We start from the raw sequence: 21,247 nt of genomic DNA on the forward strand, positions 1-21,247 counted from the left end.
AATCTATATATACTGGTACTAATTAAACTGATGACCTAGGTTTTTTGTTGTTGTTGTGAAGATAAGGCAAAATCCGCAAACTACTTGTTTGTAGTTTGATTCATCCCTTCGCAGAAGTCTCTTTTGAGCTGCTTTGTGTACCTTCTTACTGTTCCCTGATTTGTTTTGTCGGTTCTTGGTGTCATGTGATCACGTTCTCTCACGCACAGTCTGTTGTTCCGGGCCTCCATTTATTTCCGTGCCCGTGAGTTGAGACCAAACAAAGTCCCGATTTGACTTTTCTGTTTTACTAACACGATCAGTTTTTTTATTATTAGTGTAAAACATAATCAGTTTTTTTATTATTAGTTATTTCATGTGGTGTGGTTTTTTTTAATATGTATATTTTTGGATAGTAAGTTGTCATTACAAATTGATAATTGAGAACTAAATTAATGAAGCTATATAAATTAAATGGTTGATAAATATCTATATGCATCAAAACACTTATCTCATTATACATTTCACATTAACATGATTTAAAAAGGAAAAATCATAAAAAATAAGTAAATTATTATTTTATTTTAAATTATTGCTATTGTTATTAATTATAGAAAAGAATTGGTATCACTAAATATATGAGTGGAGGGATTGGAGCCAAAATGGTCTATGTAGTTCTAAGGCTCTAAGGAACCAACCAATAACCACTAAAAAATCACCAAATATTTGTAAACACTTCATTTGCTTGGCCATTACAGAGTTAAAGACTAGCAACAACTCAATTAATTCTACTTTATTATTAATTCTAGACCCTAGCTAGGCTAAAAAAGAAAGTGTGATGATTATTTAGATAAAATGTAACTCATACTCCACATACATCTGCAATATAACTTTACATAAAAAACTAAAATCTTTTAAATCCCTATCTTAAACTTTTATGCTAAATTTCTTCATTATCGTTTTTAATGTGTGTACCACCTCTAATATATTTGGACCATGACTATGAAATATGGTTCTATGTGTAACTATATATGCCAAAAGACAAAACTTGAAAAGTTACTAAAGTTCTCCAACACTCACGTTTTATAATTCATTTGATAGTTTAACCTGTACAGTGAATTATCTTAAATTATTTTACCTTATAAAAATATTATTAAACAAGTGAAATTCTAAGGGGCTAATATTCGTAGATGGGTTGTTATCACGCGCTGCTGCTGCTAACGGATTTGCATGGCCCTAGCCAGAGAACGCAGCACGCAGCTGTCCCTCAGCTGCCTCCCGATGTTGAGGTTTGAGCAAGATGGATTCACCAGAGGACAGGGATCCTCTCTCTGATCACCAACAAGAAAACGAAGGAACAATAAAAGCATTTGCCTCTCTCATTTCTGCAATGGGTTCGGCAAAGAATCAACCGCTAGTAACTAAGTTTGTTAAAAGATTGGAAGACATCCCTGAAATCTCTCTCCCCCTCACTCTCCCCCGTAGAGCAGCTCTATCCCTGGCGGAGCGTGGATTAGTTGGGAAGTTTACTCAGTTATGGCCCTCACCTAAGACCACCCAAAAATGGGTAGAAAGGATCTGGACTGTGTCAATAAATGAGAAAATTTCAATCCGGTTCTGTGGAAGAGGTTACTACACCTTCCACTTTGAAACTAAGAAGGATCGCAATTTGATATTTAAGAATGGCCCATACTTCACAGATACAGGACGACTGTACCTAAACAGATGGACACCAGATTTTGATCCAGAAATGGATGTACCCAGCGTTGTCCCAGTTTGGGTCAAGTTGCCACACCTTCCCCTCCACTGCTGGGGAGACAATTCAGCTAAAGCTATAGGAAATGAAGTTGAGAAATACATAGACAGGTGTGAACCAAAGGAAAATATGCATGCATGCGCCAGAATCTACGTAGAAGTGGATCTAGGGAAAGGGCTTCCAGAAGCGATCAAAATCAAAGTGGATCAGTGGATGCATATTCAACAATTGGATTATGAAAAATTCCCTTTAAATGCAAGGTATGTCATGAATATGGTCATTTTGCTAATAGATGTACAAAAAAAAGAGAAAATGAAAATGAAAAGGTTGAAGATCCGAAAAACAAATGGGAATAGGCTAAAATAAAGAAGACAACCAACAAACAACCCACTCATCCTTCTTCGCAGCCCTTCGCATCTTCTGACCTCCTCCCTCTACCACCAAAAGCAGACAACAATCCTCTCATTAGCCTAAATCCTTTTGGGCCACTAGACCCCTCAGCCCCCCATCCCCTAGACACAGATCCAGATCCAAATCCACTCCCATACTCTCAATCCCCCCAGCATCCCCTCCGATCTCAAACACTCAATCTCCTCCCCCTCCCTCAGTAGACTAAATTATAACAAGAAATCAGTCAAAGGAAACACTTCAAAATGTAGAACAACAAAAAAAAGCAGGAAGAAAGCCAAACAAAGAACTAAGGGATGAAGCGGCAATAAAGGAAATGGCATTAGGAACACAACAACCAATGGAATCCTTCCTGGGAAGAAGCACAGGAAACAATGATAAAAGCGAACAAAGAGGGAAAGGTCCCTTGCACCACCCAACAAGCAAATAGTGATAGTGGACTCCTGGAATTGTCGAGGAATGGGATCACCCTTTAAAGAAAATGCCACAAGAGACATTCTGGCAAAAGAAAATCCAGACATTCTTATGATTCAAGAGACCAAAACAAATATCCATGAAACGGAAAATATAAAAAATAAAAAATAAAAAATTATGAAGGGGAAGCAATACAGGCAACAAAAGCGTTAGGAGGAATCTGCACAATATGGAAGAAAGGGTTCAAGGAATTGATACAAAAAAAAGAAGATCAACACTAGATACAAATAGACCTAAAGCAAATAAGCACAAAAGAGAAGTACAATGTCATAAACATATATGCCCCCAACCATTGTAAGGAAAAAGAGCAATGTTGGGACACCATAAAGGAAGCACTAAAATAAATACAAACTAGGAAAATAATTCTCAGAGGGGATTTAAATTTGGTAAGAACTATAGAAGAAAATTTTGGAGGGATATATCACACAGACCCATCTAGGGATGCTCTGGAAGAGATAATGGAACAACACAACTTAAGAGACATTCCCCCAAACAATGGAAAATATACCTGGAGCAACAAAAGAGTGGGAAAAAACAACATTAAAGAAAGGCTGGATAGAATTCTGATTCAAGAAAACATAGCAACAATGCACAACTCTATTAAATCTAAAATTTTACATACCACGACATCTGATCATAAGCCGGTGGCAATAATGATGGGCAAAATGGAAAATCAAGGACCGCTTCCATTTAGATACAACCCAATATGGGACAGCAATACAAAATTCAACGAACTAATCAAGGAAGCATGGGCACCAAGAGTATCAGGATCACCCCAATATATTTGGGAAACAAAATTAAAAAATTTAAGAGCCAAGCTAAAGGAATGGGCAAGAGCAAATGAAAAAAAAAAAAGAAAAAAAAAAAAGGAAAAAAGAGCTGCAACAGAAAATGGACAGCATACAAATTGAAAAAGAAAGCAAAGAAGAAGACAAACAAGATTATCTAAGAGAGAAAGAGATATTTTGGGAAATATACAGGGAAAATAGGAAAGAGGAAGAAGAAGCCAGACTAAAATCTAGAAGCCTATGGCTCAAGGCAGGGGATAAAAACACCTCCTTCTTCCACAATACTATAAAGGTAAGAAGAGCAAGAAATTAGATAGAAAAAATACAAGATGATGGTTAAGAGGTCAAAGGTGCAGAGGAACTAAAAAATGTAGCCCACAAGCACTTTAAAAATTTACTTTCACCCAAAGAAGAAATCGCTGAGTATGAAAAATTCCTACAACATACAAATTTTTTTTTCAAAAAAGACCAAAACTCAGAAATGTGCAAAGAGATAACAGAGGAAGAGGTAGTGACGGCCATATGGAGCCTACATCCAGACAAAACCCCAGGGCCAGATGGTTTTACAATAACATTCTACAGATTCCATTGGAATACAATAAGAAAAGACTTCTTAAGAATGGTGAAGAATGTCCTAAAAAAAAAATAGGAAGCAACACAAAATCCTCCTATCTTGCTTTAATCCCAAAAGAATCCAACCCCTCCACCTTCAATATATTTTGCCCCATTTCCCTTTGTAACTCCTCCTATAAGATCATCACAAAAATAATTGCAAATAGAATCAAGGAATTTCTCCCAACAATCATATCTGAAAATCAAGGACGATTTGTGCCCAACAGGTAAATCATAGATAATGTAATTATTGTACAGGAAGCTATACATTCCAGTACGTAAAGAAAAGAAAAAGGAATCATAATCAAACAGGATATGACAAATGCATTTGACAAGGTCAGCCTCCCATATCAAATGGCAATCCTCAAGAAACTTGAATTTCCAAAAGAAATAATAGAAGTCATTCAGGCTTGCATCACCACTCCTTGGATTGCCCCTCTTATATATGGAACGCCTAGTGAATTCTTTCAAAGCACAAGGGGCCTCAGACAAGGATGCCCTCTCTCTCCCTTCCTATATATTATAATGGCAGAAACTTTAAGCAAAGCCTTGGAAAAACAAATAAAAGAAAGAAACATCACCGGGCTCAGAATAGCAAGAGGAGTAAAGACAATAAACCACTCTCTTTTTGTTGATGACACTCTGTTATTGGGAGGGGCATCAACAATAATTGCAAAAAGGTTCAAAAGAATATTGGATGATTTCTTACAGGTTTCAGGTGGGCTCTTAAATAACACAAAATGTAGAATATATGGATGGAATACACCTCCCAGAATCATGCAAAGGATTTCAAAAATCCTTGAAATCCCCATACAGGAAAAATGGACTCACTTCTTTTACTTGGGACTCCCCATCTCAAAAGAGAACATGAAGGTAGAAATACGGACCAAACAAATTGAAAAAGCGAAAAACAAAACCCAAAGTTGGGGAATGATGTGGCTAAATATGGAAGGAAGGGTAATATTAATTAAAGCACTCCTAGTAGCACTGCTTATCTACCAATATGCAATAATCTTAGCCCTAGCGAGTGCCCACAAACAAATGGAGTTAATCTTAAGAAGATTTTTATGACAGGGAGGGAAGCAAGAAAACAAAAAATCCAATTTGGTCAGGTGGAAGCAAGTAGTATTACCATATGAACAAGGAGGTTTATCAATCTGGCTACCTGGGCTCATGAATGCAGCCCTTGGAATGAAAGTAATATGGAGACTAATCATAGGAAAAGAACGCTGGTGGAAAAAAACACTCATCTCAAAATACATGGACAACTCTAGGAAAAGACTGCTTAATGGAAATATCCCATCAAGACAATGTACTCAAGCCTGAAAGCTAGTAACAAAGAAAATTCCTTTAATAAACAACTAAATCTCTAAAATTCCAAGCAATGGAAAAACAATGTCGATTTGGGAGGATAAAATTATGGGAAAAGAACCACTAAAAACTCACCCAGAAATTGAAGGCATTCAAAAATGGATGAGAGGAAAAGGTCTAAATACTCTTCACTCAATCTCTCTTTGGAATCAAAGAGAATGGCAAGATTGGAAAATCTTAACAATCCTTGCAAATCTGGAGGTGCAATGGAGCAAATTAAGGCAGCTTCTTAAAGGGGCAGTGCCCATAAACTATGATGAAGAAGATGAATTCCTCTAGGATCCAAGTGGTGGAAAATACACATTCAAGACTGGATACAAAATCCTACAAGAACAACCAAATCAACAAGAATGGGGTTTTTGGAAGACAGTTTGGAAATCAGAAAGTTTGCCTAAGATCAAAATGTTTATATGGACTCTCTTAAAAGGGAAGATCTTGACCAATGAAAGCTTAAAAAATAAAGGCTTCCAAGACCCATCACAATGCCCAATGTGTTTGCACGCTGAAGAAACCATTCAACATTTATTTCAAGACTGCATCTTCGCCAAAGAGTGCTGGCAACAGCTCATAAGCCCTCTTGAAATCAATATAAATTTTGAAAAGCCTCTGCCGGATTTTCTCCAAACCTTGGAGAAGGCCTATCCATACACAACAAAGAGGAAATTCACAATACAGAGGATCTGGAAGTGCATCCCAGTAGTTCTTTATTGGAAAATTTGGTTGACAAGAAACAGGTGCATCTTCAAAAACCAAACTCCAAGAATAGGGAAAACTCTCTAAAAAACATGGGAGTTAACTTCTGAAATCCTTAATGTCAAAGGAACAACATCAACAGACTACAACGCTCTTTAACAAGAAGAGAGAGTTTGGCTTAACAAAGCCATAATAAATAACAATGGACAAAAAGGACAAAGGAGGACAACTTCAGAAAATAGCTGGAAAATGAGAATGAAAGAAGAGGAACTCATAACTTGGAAAAAAAATCAGAGAAGATATTGTCTCTACTTTGATGGGGCTTCAAAACATAATCCTGGAAAGGCAGGGGCAACGGTAATTATTCGTGATCCAGATGGGAAAGAAAATGTTACATATGAATGGGGACTTGGAGAAGTCTTAAATGATAAGGCTGAAGCCTACAACTTGTTAATGGGAACAAGAATAATAAAAAAGAGAGTGATGCAAGATCCCATTATAATAGGAGACTCAGCCATAATAATAGAGGCAATGGCCTATCACAAAAATCCAAGCAATGAGTTCATGAACATAATATATAGGAGAATTAGGAAGAATTTAGAAGGCTCGGGAGATGTGATCTTCAGACATGTCTTGCGAACTCACAACCAACAGGCAGACCATTTCGCTAATCAAGCAGTGAAAAGAAATGAAGGGAGCATTCGGGAAAACAAAGAGGAATATGACAACTCTGTCCCATAAGCTCCATCAAAAGATCATAAGTATGAATTCTATCAAAAAAAAAAGAACAAAGGGAATTCCTAAAAAAATTAAAAAAAAAGCAGTCATAACTCAACAAAAAGCATATCTCTGCAATAACAAGCAGAAAGTCACGAGAATTCAGAGGAAACATCATAGAAGATCAAAAAATCTCAATAGTGCTGGCAGCAAGGATGATTGCTATCTTGGTCACAAGAACCACGCAACAATCCATCTCATCGGTGAAAGGCATTGGGCAACCTCTACAAATACACTTGGAAACGCAACATTTCCCGTAACTCCAATCCAAGGCAAAGTTGTATGTATGACTCGCTCCTCATATCCCATGTTCTGTTCCAAGTGCCTCCGCTTTCTTTAAATCCCTCCTCATCCACTCTTCACTGCCCACAAACCCTGCATACCATCATCTCCTCCAAACTTCCATCCAACCACGTTGTGCAAATCCCCAGCTTCCAACCTCACTCCTCCATAAGTGATCATTTCCGCCTCTTAACTTCTGCCCCCTCAATGCCCCTCCTTCCTGACTGTCACACTCATGATTGCCAAGATTTAGCAATTAGTAAAGTTCATAACAAAAGGCAAGTAGGCAGTAACTGTAGAAGAAGAAATATCTCAGGAAAAGCAAGACACAGGAAGCATAACAACACAAGGAACAACAAGAAACACAAGAGGAAGAAGAATAAAACAAATCAAATGGAATTCAACCCCATTGAAAAGGTAGCAAGGAATGATGCATGCCCAACATGCAAAGCGAAAAAATTTATGATCCATCAACTACAACAGTCGCTGAAAGAAACCAGATCTGAAATGAGATTGGAGTATAGCTACCAGAAAAGGAACATGGAAATGCATAAAGAAGAGATCATGGTGCTAAAGACTAAATGCAAGCACTTAGAGGAAGCAGTGACATACTACAAGAACAACACCATGAGCAACTAAGGAGAGAACTCGGTCAACAATGACAAGAAGAAACAACCATCTCAGGAGAAGTCAATCTACAAGCCATGAAAAATTATCAGAGAATCAATGTTATGTAAATTTGCTTTATTAGTAGGTCAATATGTTAGGCAGTACTCAAGAATAGTCATAAAAATATATGAAGTTTCGAGATCATGCATAGGAGAAGGGACTACACTCCCTTCTCATTGCTTAGTTTCTTTCTATGCTACAGTCGATTGTAATAGGAGCTTGCTCCACCACAAATTTTGATAATATATCCACTATCCGATCTTGTTAAAAAAAAAAAAATTGTTAAACAAATGAAATTGAATTTGATGGTTCCTTTCTTCGAGACCTTACGTTCTCAATGTTCAATAGAACATCGAGGAAGAGTTACAGAAAAGGAATTAGAATCAAGAGGATACTTGCAAAAATCCACAATTTGATCAACGCCACACTTGCTCGAAATACAAAGAAACAATTGTTCATAAGCAGAAGCCATCTTGTGAGCAGCGAAGAACAATCCAAACCCATCCCCAACAACTCTCTGCAGCACCCTCTTCAATGATTCAAACGACGGACTGAACGTATAACCCAATTCAGAACTCGCGATCACACTCTTCCGAATACTATCAAAATGAGTGGCCAATAATGGCTTCCCACACAACATGGCCTCTATGAGCGTATGGTCAAGTCCTTGAGACCTCAGTGTAGGGTTCATAAATATATCCAAAGCATTATAGAAATCCTCGAGCTGAGCTGAGCTTAGGGGACCCAACACCTTAACATTAGGCCCCAACTCTTTGTACCTACTGGCCCAGGGTCCATTCCCAACAATCAAAATATATATATCTTCATTTTATTTGGTGGCTAAAAGCTCCTTAAGAACCCTGAAATCTAGTGGGTGGCCCTTGTCCTTGACTAGCCTTCTGGTCATTCCCAGAACAAGTTTGGCCTCCAAAGGCACATTGTATTTCTGATGAAACCCTCGATCCTTGTTGCTGTCAGGCGTGAATGAGGCTTTGTCCACATCATTCACTATGATATGAACATTCTTCAAGGGTAACATGTACGCGGTCCTCAACGCTTCCCCCACATAGTCGCTGGTTTCCACATGGTGTCGATAGTTGGGAAAGAATTTGATCTCCTTCACAACTCTCAGGATCTGCTCCCGCAAAGCCCTGTCTAGTGTTGATGTTTGAGGCTTGTCAGGGCCCCTGCTAAGCTCTTACAAGATGTCGGAGTGGAGGATCTCATACCCAATTCCATGCCACGTTGATACCATGTTGCACAAGTTGCGGGCCTTGTGGTGATGCAAGAAAACGATCTCGGTGTGTATGATGTCGAATCCCTTATCTAGGCTCGCATTCACTTTGTGAAAATATTCCCAAGCTTCGCTCCTATTGAGATACATTTGTACATTTTACAGTTCAGTTCAGCAGAAATATAGTTGAATTTAATTTGATTATAAATTTAAGGAATATTTGGGATATGAGTAAAGTTCTCAATTTTTCTTATTTAAAAATATTTGCAAAATTTATCATTAATTTAAAATATAACAGCCATATACTAAAATTAAATTAAACTAAATTAGTTTTATAATCAAATATAACACTAGCCACACTAAAATTAAATTAAACTAAATTAGTGATTATTGATGGTGTATATTAAATGTATAAATCAAAATATATAGTTGAATTTAATTTGATTATAGATTTGGAAAATATTTTGGACATAGTAAAGTTTTCAAATTTTTTTTTTAGATATTCTCAAAATTTATTATAAATTCAAAATATTCTCAAATTTTGTAATCAATATATAATCATATGCCAAAACACTTAAGGAAGGAAATGATTTTTTTTTCCGAATATTTTTTTCTAACCAATTTTGTTCGTGTCGATTTATTTATACATTCAAAAGTACTTTTTAAAGGATAAAAAATCACAATCTTACTAATTGTGACTAAACACTAATTCTTCTATAAATTAGACTAATATACCAAAATATCCCTCAAATCCACCATCAATATAATATACCAAAATATTCATCAAATCTACGATCAATATAGCTAATAAAAATTCATACAGGAAAAAATCATGAAATATCAATACACCTTGATCTTGCTACTAAAATCTAAACTCGTGTTAAAATTTTACCTATTGCTCTAGTGAAAGTGCATACACTCATCTTCTTTCTCGTCCTCGACCTCGACCTTGGACCTTGCGGTGAACACATGCACAACATGGCCTCGCTTGGTGAGGGCTCGGTGCAAAGTCTAAGCATGGCATTCAAGCCCACTAGCCATGCCCTTGGCTGGCCATTCCTTCACAAATAAGGCAATGTTGAGGCGCTTTTGAGGTGGGTTGGGGTCAAAACTGAGCTTGTTCCATGAAGTTTCCAGCAGACGAATATCCCCAGAGTAAGGAGCTAATCTGTGGGATCCTGAGTTTGGGCTACTGGAGAGGCTTTTCATTGTAGAGTCACTACATTTGACACTGTCATTAAGAAGACCGGAGATGGAGAATAGCAGTGGGGTGTAGACGATTACTGAAAAGATGAGAAAAAATATCCAGAGGAAGTACCAAGAACACTAGAGTTTCTTCAACATCCATCGATCCATGGATCAAATTTCTTCCATATTATTGTTCATATCTACCCCTTGTCCATCTTCACATATTAATAATTCAAGTCATTCACGACATTTGTTTTGAAGAAACTACTTTTTTGTAGTTTGATTCGGCCCTTCATAGAAGTCTCGTTTGCCATGCTTTGTGTACCTTCTGAGTGTCATCTGATAAAGTTCACTGATTTGTTTTGTGTCCATTCTTGCAGTCATGTGGTCACATTCTCGACGCAGTCCGCTGTTCTTGCCTTCGCTATATATCCGTGGTTACCATGACACCAAACAAAATTCTAATTTGACTTTTGTGCTTTGCTATTCTATTAGCTTCAGCATAACGTACATAAACAGATGACAAAGTACGTTCAATGGAAACTAGGTTAGTTTTTATTTCAATAATTTCAATCTCAAGGGTTAAAAATAGGTTAATTTGAATAAAAAATAATAGTAATAGGATTTTATTTATTCAAATTTATTTGAATTGATTTTAGGTTGATAGTGTTTATGGTATATGAAACATATATACAACCACAGTTTCCAATTTCCAATGTGATTAATATACTGAAGCATATATAACCACATTTTCCAATGTGATTGATATAGGCCAATAGACTTATATCAACCACATTAATAGTTATTATGTGTATTTTTTTAAAGAACAACTATTTATGATTATTAATAACTCTATAAATAATAACAACAATATTCTTATATATTTGTATATTTATGATTATTATATTAATATTATATTATATATTAAAATAATATTAAGTTACTCTATAATATTTTGTTTAATATTATTTAATTTTAAATTATTTAATATAATTTAAATATTTAATAATAATATTAACTCATAATAATATTAGTAATATTAATTAACAATAATTATCTTAATAACAATAATTTTTTAGTAAATGTGGTTTCTATACACATAAGACTTCATTTCTATCTATGACACAAACGGTTCATAAACATATAATAAAAATAAAACTACTAATAATTTATTCATTTTTTATAAAATGTAAATAAATAATTACTTATTTTGTTCGAAAAAATTAAATTTAATATTGTTTTTAGAAAAAATATAAATATTTTTATTTTATAAGTTATAATATAAAAATAATAATTTACTAATAATAATTAATAAATAACAAATAATTGTTAAATGGTTAATTATTGTTAAACAATAATAATATTTTTTAATTAAATATTATTAAATAATAATAATATTAATATTAATTAAATAAATAAAATTAATAATAATTAATTCTTTGTCATAATGTGACGTTGGACCATGGTTGATTGTGGTTGGCCATGGTTGATTTTCATATTGAGACAATCTTTGTCACAAAGCAACATTTGAGCATGGTTGACATGGTTGATTATGATTCACCATGTTTGACCCAAAGGAATAACAAACCATTGGGATTAATATTAAAAACCCAAGATTGACCACGATTGACCATGGTTGACAATGTTTGATTCTATGAAAACATGGTTAACCATGATCAACCATGGCTTACCATGATTTTTATACAGAAACATTTTTTGTCATAATGCGACATCCCACCATGGTTGACCATGGTTGATATTATGAACCCAAGGGATTAATACTAAAACCCCAAGGGATTGTGAAACCAAGGGAACAATATTAAACAAAAGGGACTAATATTATAAACCCAATGTATAAAAATCCTAAGATAAATATTAAAAATACTAAAATAAACATGGTTGAGCACGGTTTATTTTCATATTGAGACAATCCTTGTCACAATGCAACATTGGACCATGGTTCACCATGGTTGAACATGGTTGATTATGGTTAACCATTGTTGAATAATATTAAACCCTAGGAATATGAACCCTTAGATCAATAAACCAAAGGGATTGATATTATAAACCCAAGGGAATAATAAACCTAAGGGATAAAAATTATAAATCCAAGGTATATAAACCCTAACATCAATATTATAAACCCTAAAATAAACATGGTTGACCATGGTTGATTTCCATATAGAGACAATCCTTGTCACAATGCAACGTTGGACCATGGTTAACCATGGTTGACCGTGATTTATTTTTGTATTGAAACAATATTTGTGAGAATGCAACGTTAGACCATGGTTGATTTCCATATCCAGCCATGTTTGACCATGGTTGGTCATGATTGACCATGATTGACAATGATTAATGTTATAAACCTAATGGATTGATATTATAAACCCAAGGGATTGATAATAAAACCCCAAGGGATTATGAACCGAAGGGAATAATATTAAAGCCAATGGACTAATATTATAAACCCAACGTATATAAACCCTAAGATAAATATTATAAACACTAAAATAAACATGATTGACCATCATTGATTTTCATATTGAGAAAATCTTTATCCCAATTCCATGTTGGACCATGGTTGAACGAGGAATAATAAACCCAAGCGATTGATAATATAAACCCAAGGAACAATAAACCCCAAGGGATTATGAACCTAAGGGAATAATATTAAACCCAAGTGACTAATATTATAAACCCAAGGTATAATAAACCCAAGGGATAACAATTATAAACCCAATGTATATAAACCCTAACATCAATATTATAAACCCTAAAATAAACATGGTTGACCATGGTTGATTTCCATATAGAGACAATCCTTGTCACAGTGCAACGTTGGACCATGGTTAACCATGGTTGAACATGATTGATTTTCATATCGAGACAATCTTTGTTAGAATGCAACGTTAGACCATTGTTGACCATGGTTGATTTCCATATCCACCCTTGTTTGGCCATGGTTGAACATGGTTGGTTATGATTGACCATGGTTGACAATGATTAATATTATAAATCCAATGTATTGATATTATAAACCCAAGGGAATAATAAACCCAAGGGATTAATATTATGAACCCAAGGGAATAATATTAAAACCAAGGGACTAATATTATAAACCCAAGGGAATAATATTGACCATCATTGATTTTCATATTGAGACAATCCTTATCACAATTCCATGTTGGACCATGGTTAACCATGGTTGATAGGGAATAATAAACCCGACAATTGATATTATAAACCCAAGGGATTAATGCTAAAACCCCAAGGGATTATGAACCTAAGGGAATAATATTAAACCAAAGGGACTAATATTATAAACCCAAGGTATAAAAACCCTAAGAAAAATATTAAAAATATTAAAATAAACATGGTTGAGCACAGTTTGTTTTCATATTGAGACAATCCATGTCACAATGCAACATTGGACCATGGTTGACCATTGTTGAATAATATTAAACCCTAGGAATATGAACCCTTACATCAATAAACCCAAGGGATTGATATTATAAACCCAAGGTAATAATAAACCTAAGGGATACAAATTATAAACTGAAAGTATATAAACCCTAACATGAATTTTATAAATCCTAAAATAAACATGGTTGATTTCCATAGAGAGACATTCCTTGTCACAATGCAATGTTAGACCATGGTTAACCATGGTTGACCATGATTGATTTTCATACAGTGACAATCTTTATCAAAACACAACGTTGGACCATGGTTGATTTCCATATCCATATGGTTTGACCATGGTTGAACATGGTTGGCTATGATTGACCATGGTTTACCATTATTAATATTATAAACCCAGTGGATTGATATTATAAACCCAAGGGATTAATACTAAAACCCCAAGGAATTATGAACCCAATGGAAACATAAACCAAAGGGATTAATACTAAAACCCCAAGGGATTATGAAACCAAGGGAATACTATTAAACCAAAGGGACTAATATTATAAACCCAACATTGGTAAACCCTAATATAAATATTACAAACACTAAAGTAAACATGGTTTATTTTCATGGTGAGACAATCCTTGTCACAATGCGACATTCAATCATGGTTGACTATGATTAATAATGGTTGACCATGATTGATATTATAAACCTAAGGGAACAATAAACCCAAGGGATTGATATTATAAACCCAAAGGAATAATAAACCCAAGGGATTAATATTAAAACCCCAAGGGATTATGAACCCAAGGGAATAATATTAAACCCAAGGGACTATTATTATAAATCCAAGGTATAAAATCCCTTAGATAAATAATAAAAATACTAAAATAAACATGGTTGAGCATGACTGATTTTCATATTGAGACAATCCTTGTCACCATGCGACGTTGGACCACGGTTGAACATGGTTGTTTATTGTTGACCATTGTTGAATAATATTAAACCCTAGGAATATGAACTCTTAGATCAATAAACCCAAGGGATTGATATTATAAACCTAAGGGATATAAATTATAAATCCAACGCATATAAACCTTAAAATGTTTATTATAAACCCTAATATAAACATGCTTGACCATGGTTGATTTCCATATTAGATTAATCTGTTGTGATATTGACACAATCATAAATAGTTGGACTAATATTTAACCCTTAATATTGGGGTTTTATAAAACCAATGGATTATTAATATTATAAATACAAGAGATCAATAAACCCAAGGCATTAATATTATAAAAACAAATGATTAATAAATGCAAGGGATCAATATACCCAAGGAATCAATAAACCCAACAAACTAATATTAAAAACCCAAACGATTAATAAACCTTAGGAATTAATATTTTAAGGTCAATGGATTAATAAACCCAAGGGATTAAATGTTAAACCAAAATAATTATTAATATTAGAAACTTGAAGAATGAAAAAACCCAAGTATTTAATATTATAAACTCAAGGAATGAGTAAACCCAAGGGATAAAAAAATGCAAGGGATCAATATTAAAAACATAAGGGATTAATAAAGCATAGGAATTAATATTTTAAACCCAAAGGATTGATAAAACCACATGACTATGAATATTATAAACCCAAGGGATCAATAAACCCTAGGGATTGTTAATATTATAAACCCAATTGGTTAATAAACTGAAGGGATAAACATTGTAAACCTAAGGGATTAATATTAAACCTTAGGACTATTATTTAACCCTTAATATTTGGGATTAATAAACCCAAGGGATTAGATGATAAACCCAAGGAATTATTAATATTATAAACTTAAAGAACAAAGAAACCTAAGCATTTAATCTTATAAACCCAAGGAAATAGTAAACCCAACAAAATAATATTATAAACACAAAGGATTAATAAATCCAAACAATTAATAAACCCGATGAATCAATAAACCCAACAAACTAATATAAAAATCGAAGAGATTAATAAACCCTAAGAATTAATATTTTAAACTCAAGGGATTAATAAACCAAATGGATTATTAATATTATAAACCCAATGAACTAATAAACCCAACCATTTAATATTATAAACTCAAGGAATTAGTGAACCCAAGGAATAATTATTAATATTATAAACCCAAGGAAATAATAAACCCAATGCCACAGTGAGAGGGTTTCTCTTGTTGCTGCTGAGGGTTTCTCCTGCTTTTATCTTTATTTCCTTTTCCTAAGTGCAAAGAGTGCGGGCTTTTACCCTTTTCTGCAGGATCTGTTTAAGATCAAACTTGGAGCCCTCACGTCTTCTAGATCGGGTGTCTGCTAGGGTTATGAATACATGTTTTATCTAAAGATCGATGCGAGAGCAGGGCGTGCAACTCGAACCCCCGCGCTTTGGGTTGACCATGTACAGGGTTTCAAATCTGTAGGGTTTCTATTTTATTTTCTGACACTGTTGTCATAGTGACCCGCTGTTTGCAAGAGGCAGATCCTGCTCTGCCGTTTGCTTGTTGTGAAAGATATCGAACTTCCGATGCTTGGGTGTGAGAAATTTTTGCAAATCAAATCTCTTTTTATTTAAATCGCATTCTTCTGCAAGGCTTTTTCATTCTTTCTTAGGGACATACATAAGCTTTGGAATCATCGATCGACCTTTATCCAGATGGCTCCCAGCTTCGTGAAGATAGTTACTAGCTCAGTTCCGTCTGCCTCTGGGGGGCAAGCTCCTGCCCATATCGCCAGTGAAGCTCCAACTCCCACTATCCAGGTGGTACAAGCCTCACTCGATGAGGCTTTGAAGTTTTCTGAAAGGTCCCTAATCTGTCGGTTCAATGGTTTTTGCCTGCGGCTGACAGCTCTCCACAATTGGATCTCGGAGGTATGGAAGCCTGTCATTTCTGATGAAATTAATATCTACCCCTGTGCTAGGGGTTTCTTTATAGTGGATTTTGAAAACCCTAAAAGCAGACGATGCATTCTAGATTTCGGCCCTTGGTTTTGTGAAAACTCAAGCCTATTCATGAAGCCATGGAACCCATCATTCGATCCCTCAACAACAGTCATAACCTCAGCACCAGTTTGGGTGAGATTGCCAAACCTACCCTTGCATCTTTGGAATTTCTCCTCGCTAAAAACCATTGGAAATGTATTTGGGAAATTTACTGTAGGTGACTAGAAACAGAGGAATATGCCAGAACCACCTATGCACGCATCTGTGTGGAAATGGACTTTAGCGCTAAATTCCCTGCTAAAATAAACCTAACAAGTAAAGACTATGTGTGGAACCAGAAACTCGATTATGAAATTGTCCTCTTCAGATGTCGATCCTGCTTTGAGACAGGCCATCTAGCCAAAAATTGCCCAAAAACCTCCCAGAAAAATTCTGCTAGAAAGAATCACCATAGATCTACATGGTGGGAAGGAGCACAAAAAGAACATTACACTGTCATCAAGGAAGAATACTCTCCAGAAAACTCTGAATCGCAAGAAATCAGGCAAGAAACAAACAACTCTCAAGACAAGCAGGGGGAAAGCCCCGCCCAACAGTAAAAAAGTGAACTCGACAACCCCTCAAGCATCAAAAGTTATGAGGATTTGAATACCACACAAAATAAATCTTCATTTAACAACATAGTAGATCTCCCGGACCAAACTTCTTCTCCAACTATCTTCAAAATGACGAACATAACAAATCGCGAAGCTAAGACACCAATGTCCCAAGAACCAAAAGAGATGAAGGAGATGCAAGATAAAAAAAAAGAAAGCTACATCACCAATCTCGCCAAGAAATACAAGAAGCCAGGAAATTAAGAACTAAGAAAATTATAGGTCCGATAGACCAATTTGGTCTCAGTGGACGTTAACCACCACCACCACCATCATCATCATCATTATAAACTCAAGGAATTTGTGAACCCAAGGGATAAATATTAAAAACCTAAGGGATCAAGAAGCACAAGGGATCAATATTACAAACACAAGAGATTAATAACACATAGGAATTCATATTCTAAAGGCAAAGGATTGATAAACTTGCATGATTATTAATATTATAAACCCAAGCGATCAATAAACCTTAGAGATTGTTAGTATTATAAACCCAAGGGATTATTTTTACTATAAATGCAAGGGATTATTAATATTTCAAAATACAAGGGATGAATAAACTCAATTCATTATTAATATTATAAACCCACGGAATTAATATTGTAAAAACAAATGATTAATAAACCCAAGCAATCAATAAACCCAAGGAATAAATAAACCCAACAAACTAATATTAAAAACCTAAACGATTAATAAACCCTAGCAATTAATATTTTAAAGTCAAGGGATTAATAAACCCAAGGGATAAAATGATAAACCAAATGAATTATTAATATTATAAACTCAAAGAACAAATAAACCCAAGCGTTTAATATTATAAACCCAAGAGAAAAATATTATAAACCTAAGGGATCAAAAAATGCAAGGGATCAATATTAAAAATGGAAAGGATTGATATTTTAACCCCAATGGATTAATATTATAAACCCAAGTTGTTTAAACCCCAAGATAAATATTATAAATTGAAAAATAAACATCAATGACCATGCTTAACCATCGTTGATTTTCATATTGAGACAATCTTTGTTACAATGTGACGTTGGACCATGGTTGACCATGATTCACCATGGTTGATTATGGTTTTCATCTGAAGACAATCTTTGTTATAACACAACATTCGACAAGGCTCATGATGATTGGTTTTGGGAATGAGAGCATGTATGTCATATTAAATATTTTAAACCCCCCAAGCCCTAAATCCATGGCATCAATATTATAAACGTAAGTAATTCTATAATACAAAACAATAATAATAAACATAAACCACAATCAATATAAGAACCACATTGTAAACCATTAAGACATCGATACAAAAAATTAATATGAACACATTAATAATAATACACTATAAAGCATTAAAACATATAAATCATCAACATATTAATAATAACACATTTATATCACAACATTATAAACAATAAATAAATTTTAAAGCATAAATACATTATATCAATACATGAATATATTAATAGTATAAATCTCAAGAATATTGATATAAACAACAAGAACATGAAGGCCCAACAATAATATTATAAACCTCAATAATATTTTCATTTATGAAAGACATGAACAAAGCTAAGGGGCCCATACAAAAGACCAAAAAAATTAGAAATGCAAGAGAAAAAAATAAAATAGTTGCACCGCTATTGGAGCAAAGGAACATAAATGCAAAAAACACATCTAAATTTCACACATTGGATTTAAAGAAGAACAACATGATAGGACATTTTAAGACCAGAGATATACAATTTTATACATAACAACAACAACAAGAAAAAAAAATCAATTTCACCAGCATGGCAACCACAAAAAGAACATTGAAATTAACATATATTTTTTGTTTTCATTACATCAAATATTTTCACTACAAAATTGAACTTGAAACACTCCATCAAAATTCATCTATGGAATAGCCTCTTCCAAACCACAGCCAAACCGATGACCAAAGCATCACCAATTCAAGTCAATAGGATAATGAGCACGATACTTAACGCTTTCCAACCAATTCCTTCTTGTTCTCCTCCTAGACTCCCTCTGATGCACATGTAACAAGTATTTTAATTTTTTCTTCGTTTCATCTAGCACACGAAGATGCTCATCAATAAAAGCAAGATGGAACCCATGTTTTCTATCAAACTTGTTCCGAATATACGTAAGAAAACTTGTCACTCCAACAATATTGCGCATTGTTTTGGCATAATAGATGACATCATTATTGTCCATATCTGCATTTGAAAGACAAACCAACAAACAAAAAATGAATACGCACATGCACAAACAAATAAGCATACCCATATATAGATATATATACATAAAAAATAACACCCCATTTTTATTTATGTTAAAAAACTTAATCTTATAAAGCACATGCTATAAATTAATATAATGTTACATGGACCAAATGATATAAAAAAAATCTACAAATATAAAGACAGAATAGACCAAGAACTAGATGAAGTGCCACCTGGCAGACGTGACGTGCGCAACGAATTCCTCCATGGCGGGTTCCTCCACAATCGGGCAAGCCCAGTCATCTGGGTTGTCCGACTCAGCATGGCCCACCACCTGTTGAGCTCCTTCCCTGCTATCGGCTTCTAGCGACTAGCCTAACGTGTCCGCCATGCGTCTTTCCCCTGCATGTGTGTCACTCTACAGGCCCAAGTCCTCATGCGAGCTGCCAGCAACGGCCTTACCATGCCTTCTATTCCGACCACCATTACCACCTTGTTCTTCATCGTTGCCTCTGTTCCGACTTGGACCAATTCTGTGCGTCTCCTCCATGGAGATTTTCATAGGGTTGTTCTACTCAGCTTCTTCAATAATGGAGATGGAGATGGTGGTGACAATGACCGGGCAGTGCAGAGAGCTGCGAAACCGAAATTGCATGGTATGGGGGACCTGGTGCAGGGGCAGAGGGAATGGAGCAGTGCACATAGTTGCCTCATCGCAACCAGAGCAGTGGAGGCCTACTCTGCCCCGATCACTTCTGGTGTTCGGATAGTGGGAATTTTCTGCCGAGGAAGTTGGGGAATCCAAAATACTTCGATGTCGAGCCTGAGACCGAGAGCTACCACCTCGCGTGCCGCCACGTCTGCTAAGCATACGGTGGCGAACCATGGTGGAAAGAGGAGCAGAGAATGAGTCAGGGTAAGCGGAAGGGGAATAGACAGGGGAATTTTGCACAGAGGAATCAGAATGCTGGAGAACAGGAGCTGAATTACAGAGAATTGTTTGGGAATGGTGGTAACCATTGCCCAAATCAAGGCAGCAAACAATCTAGCAGTGTCGCCCTGTGCTGGTTCTCTCAGTTGGCTTTGCCGCCTGCGGAGGGCAAGCGCAATGGAACAGGGGTAGAATGCCTAGATTGTGATCAGGTGCCATGGTTAAACAGGGCATGGCTCTGCCTCGACTGTAGCGGGCATTTAATGCCGCCTGCGAGGTGCCCTGAGGATTATTAACTCTAGTCTTGGGAAGATTGCTGAGGGCCAAGTGGCCAGCCTGTCCACCGTTGTCCCATCTCCTCACCATTAACGCATTAATGGTCACCCGCATCTGGGGAACAACTTTCTCAAATATTACTATGAATATGATGAATGTATTCTTCTCATAAATATATGAAAATGATTATTATATTAAAAGTAAATCAAGAGGACAATAAAAGAAATTCAAAAAACATTCTATAAAAAGGTCACAACGTTATTAGTTATTTGTCATAGCGATATGGACTTCAATCGCTCCTCTTATTTCTTCCTAATTGTAACATATGCACTATCTTTCATCTTGGCATAACACTGAAAAGAGAAAGGCGGTGCAATGCATAAACCATCTATAGATTTCACTCTTGATATGGCTGTGAAGGTTAGGCCTTGCTGCTCTTTATTCCCGATATCAACTGATGCTTGTTCTAAAGTCATTCCATGTGACTTGTGGATTGTCAGATCACGTGCCATCTTCAAAGGAATTTTTTTTATTTTTTTTTCCG

General features: G+C 35.3%; 1 protein-coding gene across 1 annotated transcript; it reads left to right on the forward strand.

Moving 5' to 3' along the window:
- The first annotated feature begins 1,279 nt into the window (after positions 1–1,279).
- On the forward strand, positions 1,280–10,678 carry LOC149192383 (uncharacterized). Its single transcript, XM_089406919.1, has 2 exons — positions 1,280–1,995; positions 10,612–10,678. The coding sequence occupies exons 1-2, from the start codon at positions 1,280–1,282 to the stop codon at positions 10,676–10,678; spliced, it is 783 nt and encodes a 260-aa protein (XP_089263045.1).
- The last annotated feature ends 10,569 nt before the right edge of the window (positions 10,679–21,247 follow it).

Source organism: Pinus tabuliformis, chromosome 2_2 (assembly GCF_031772625.1).
Source record: "Pinus tabuliformis cultivar Carrire ecotype Pingquan chromosome 2_2, CPIR1, whole genome shotgun sequence".
NCBI classification, from domain to species: Eukaryota; Viridiplantae; Streptophyta; class Pinopsida; order Pinales; family Pinaceae; genus Pinus; species Pinus tabuliformis.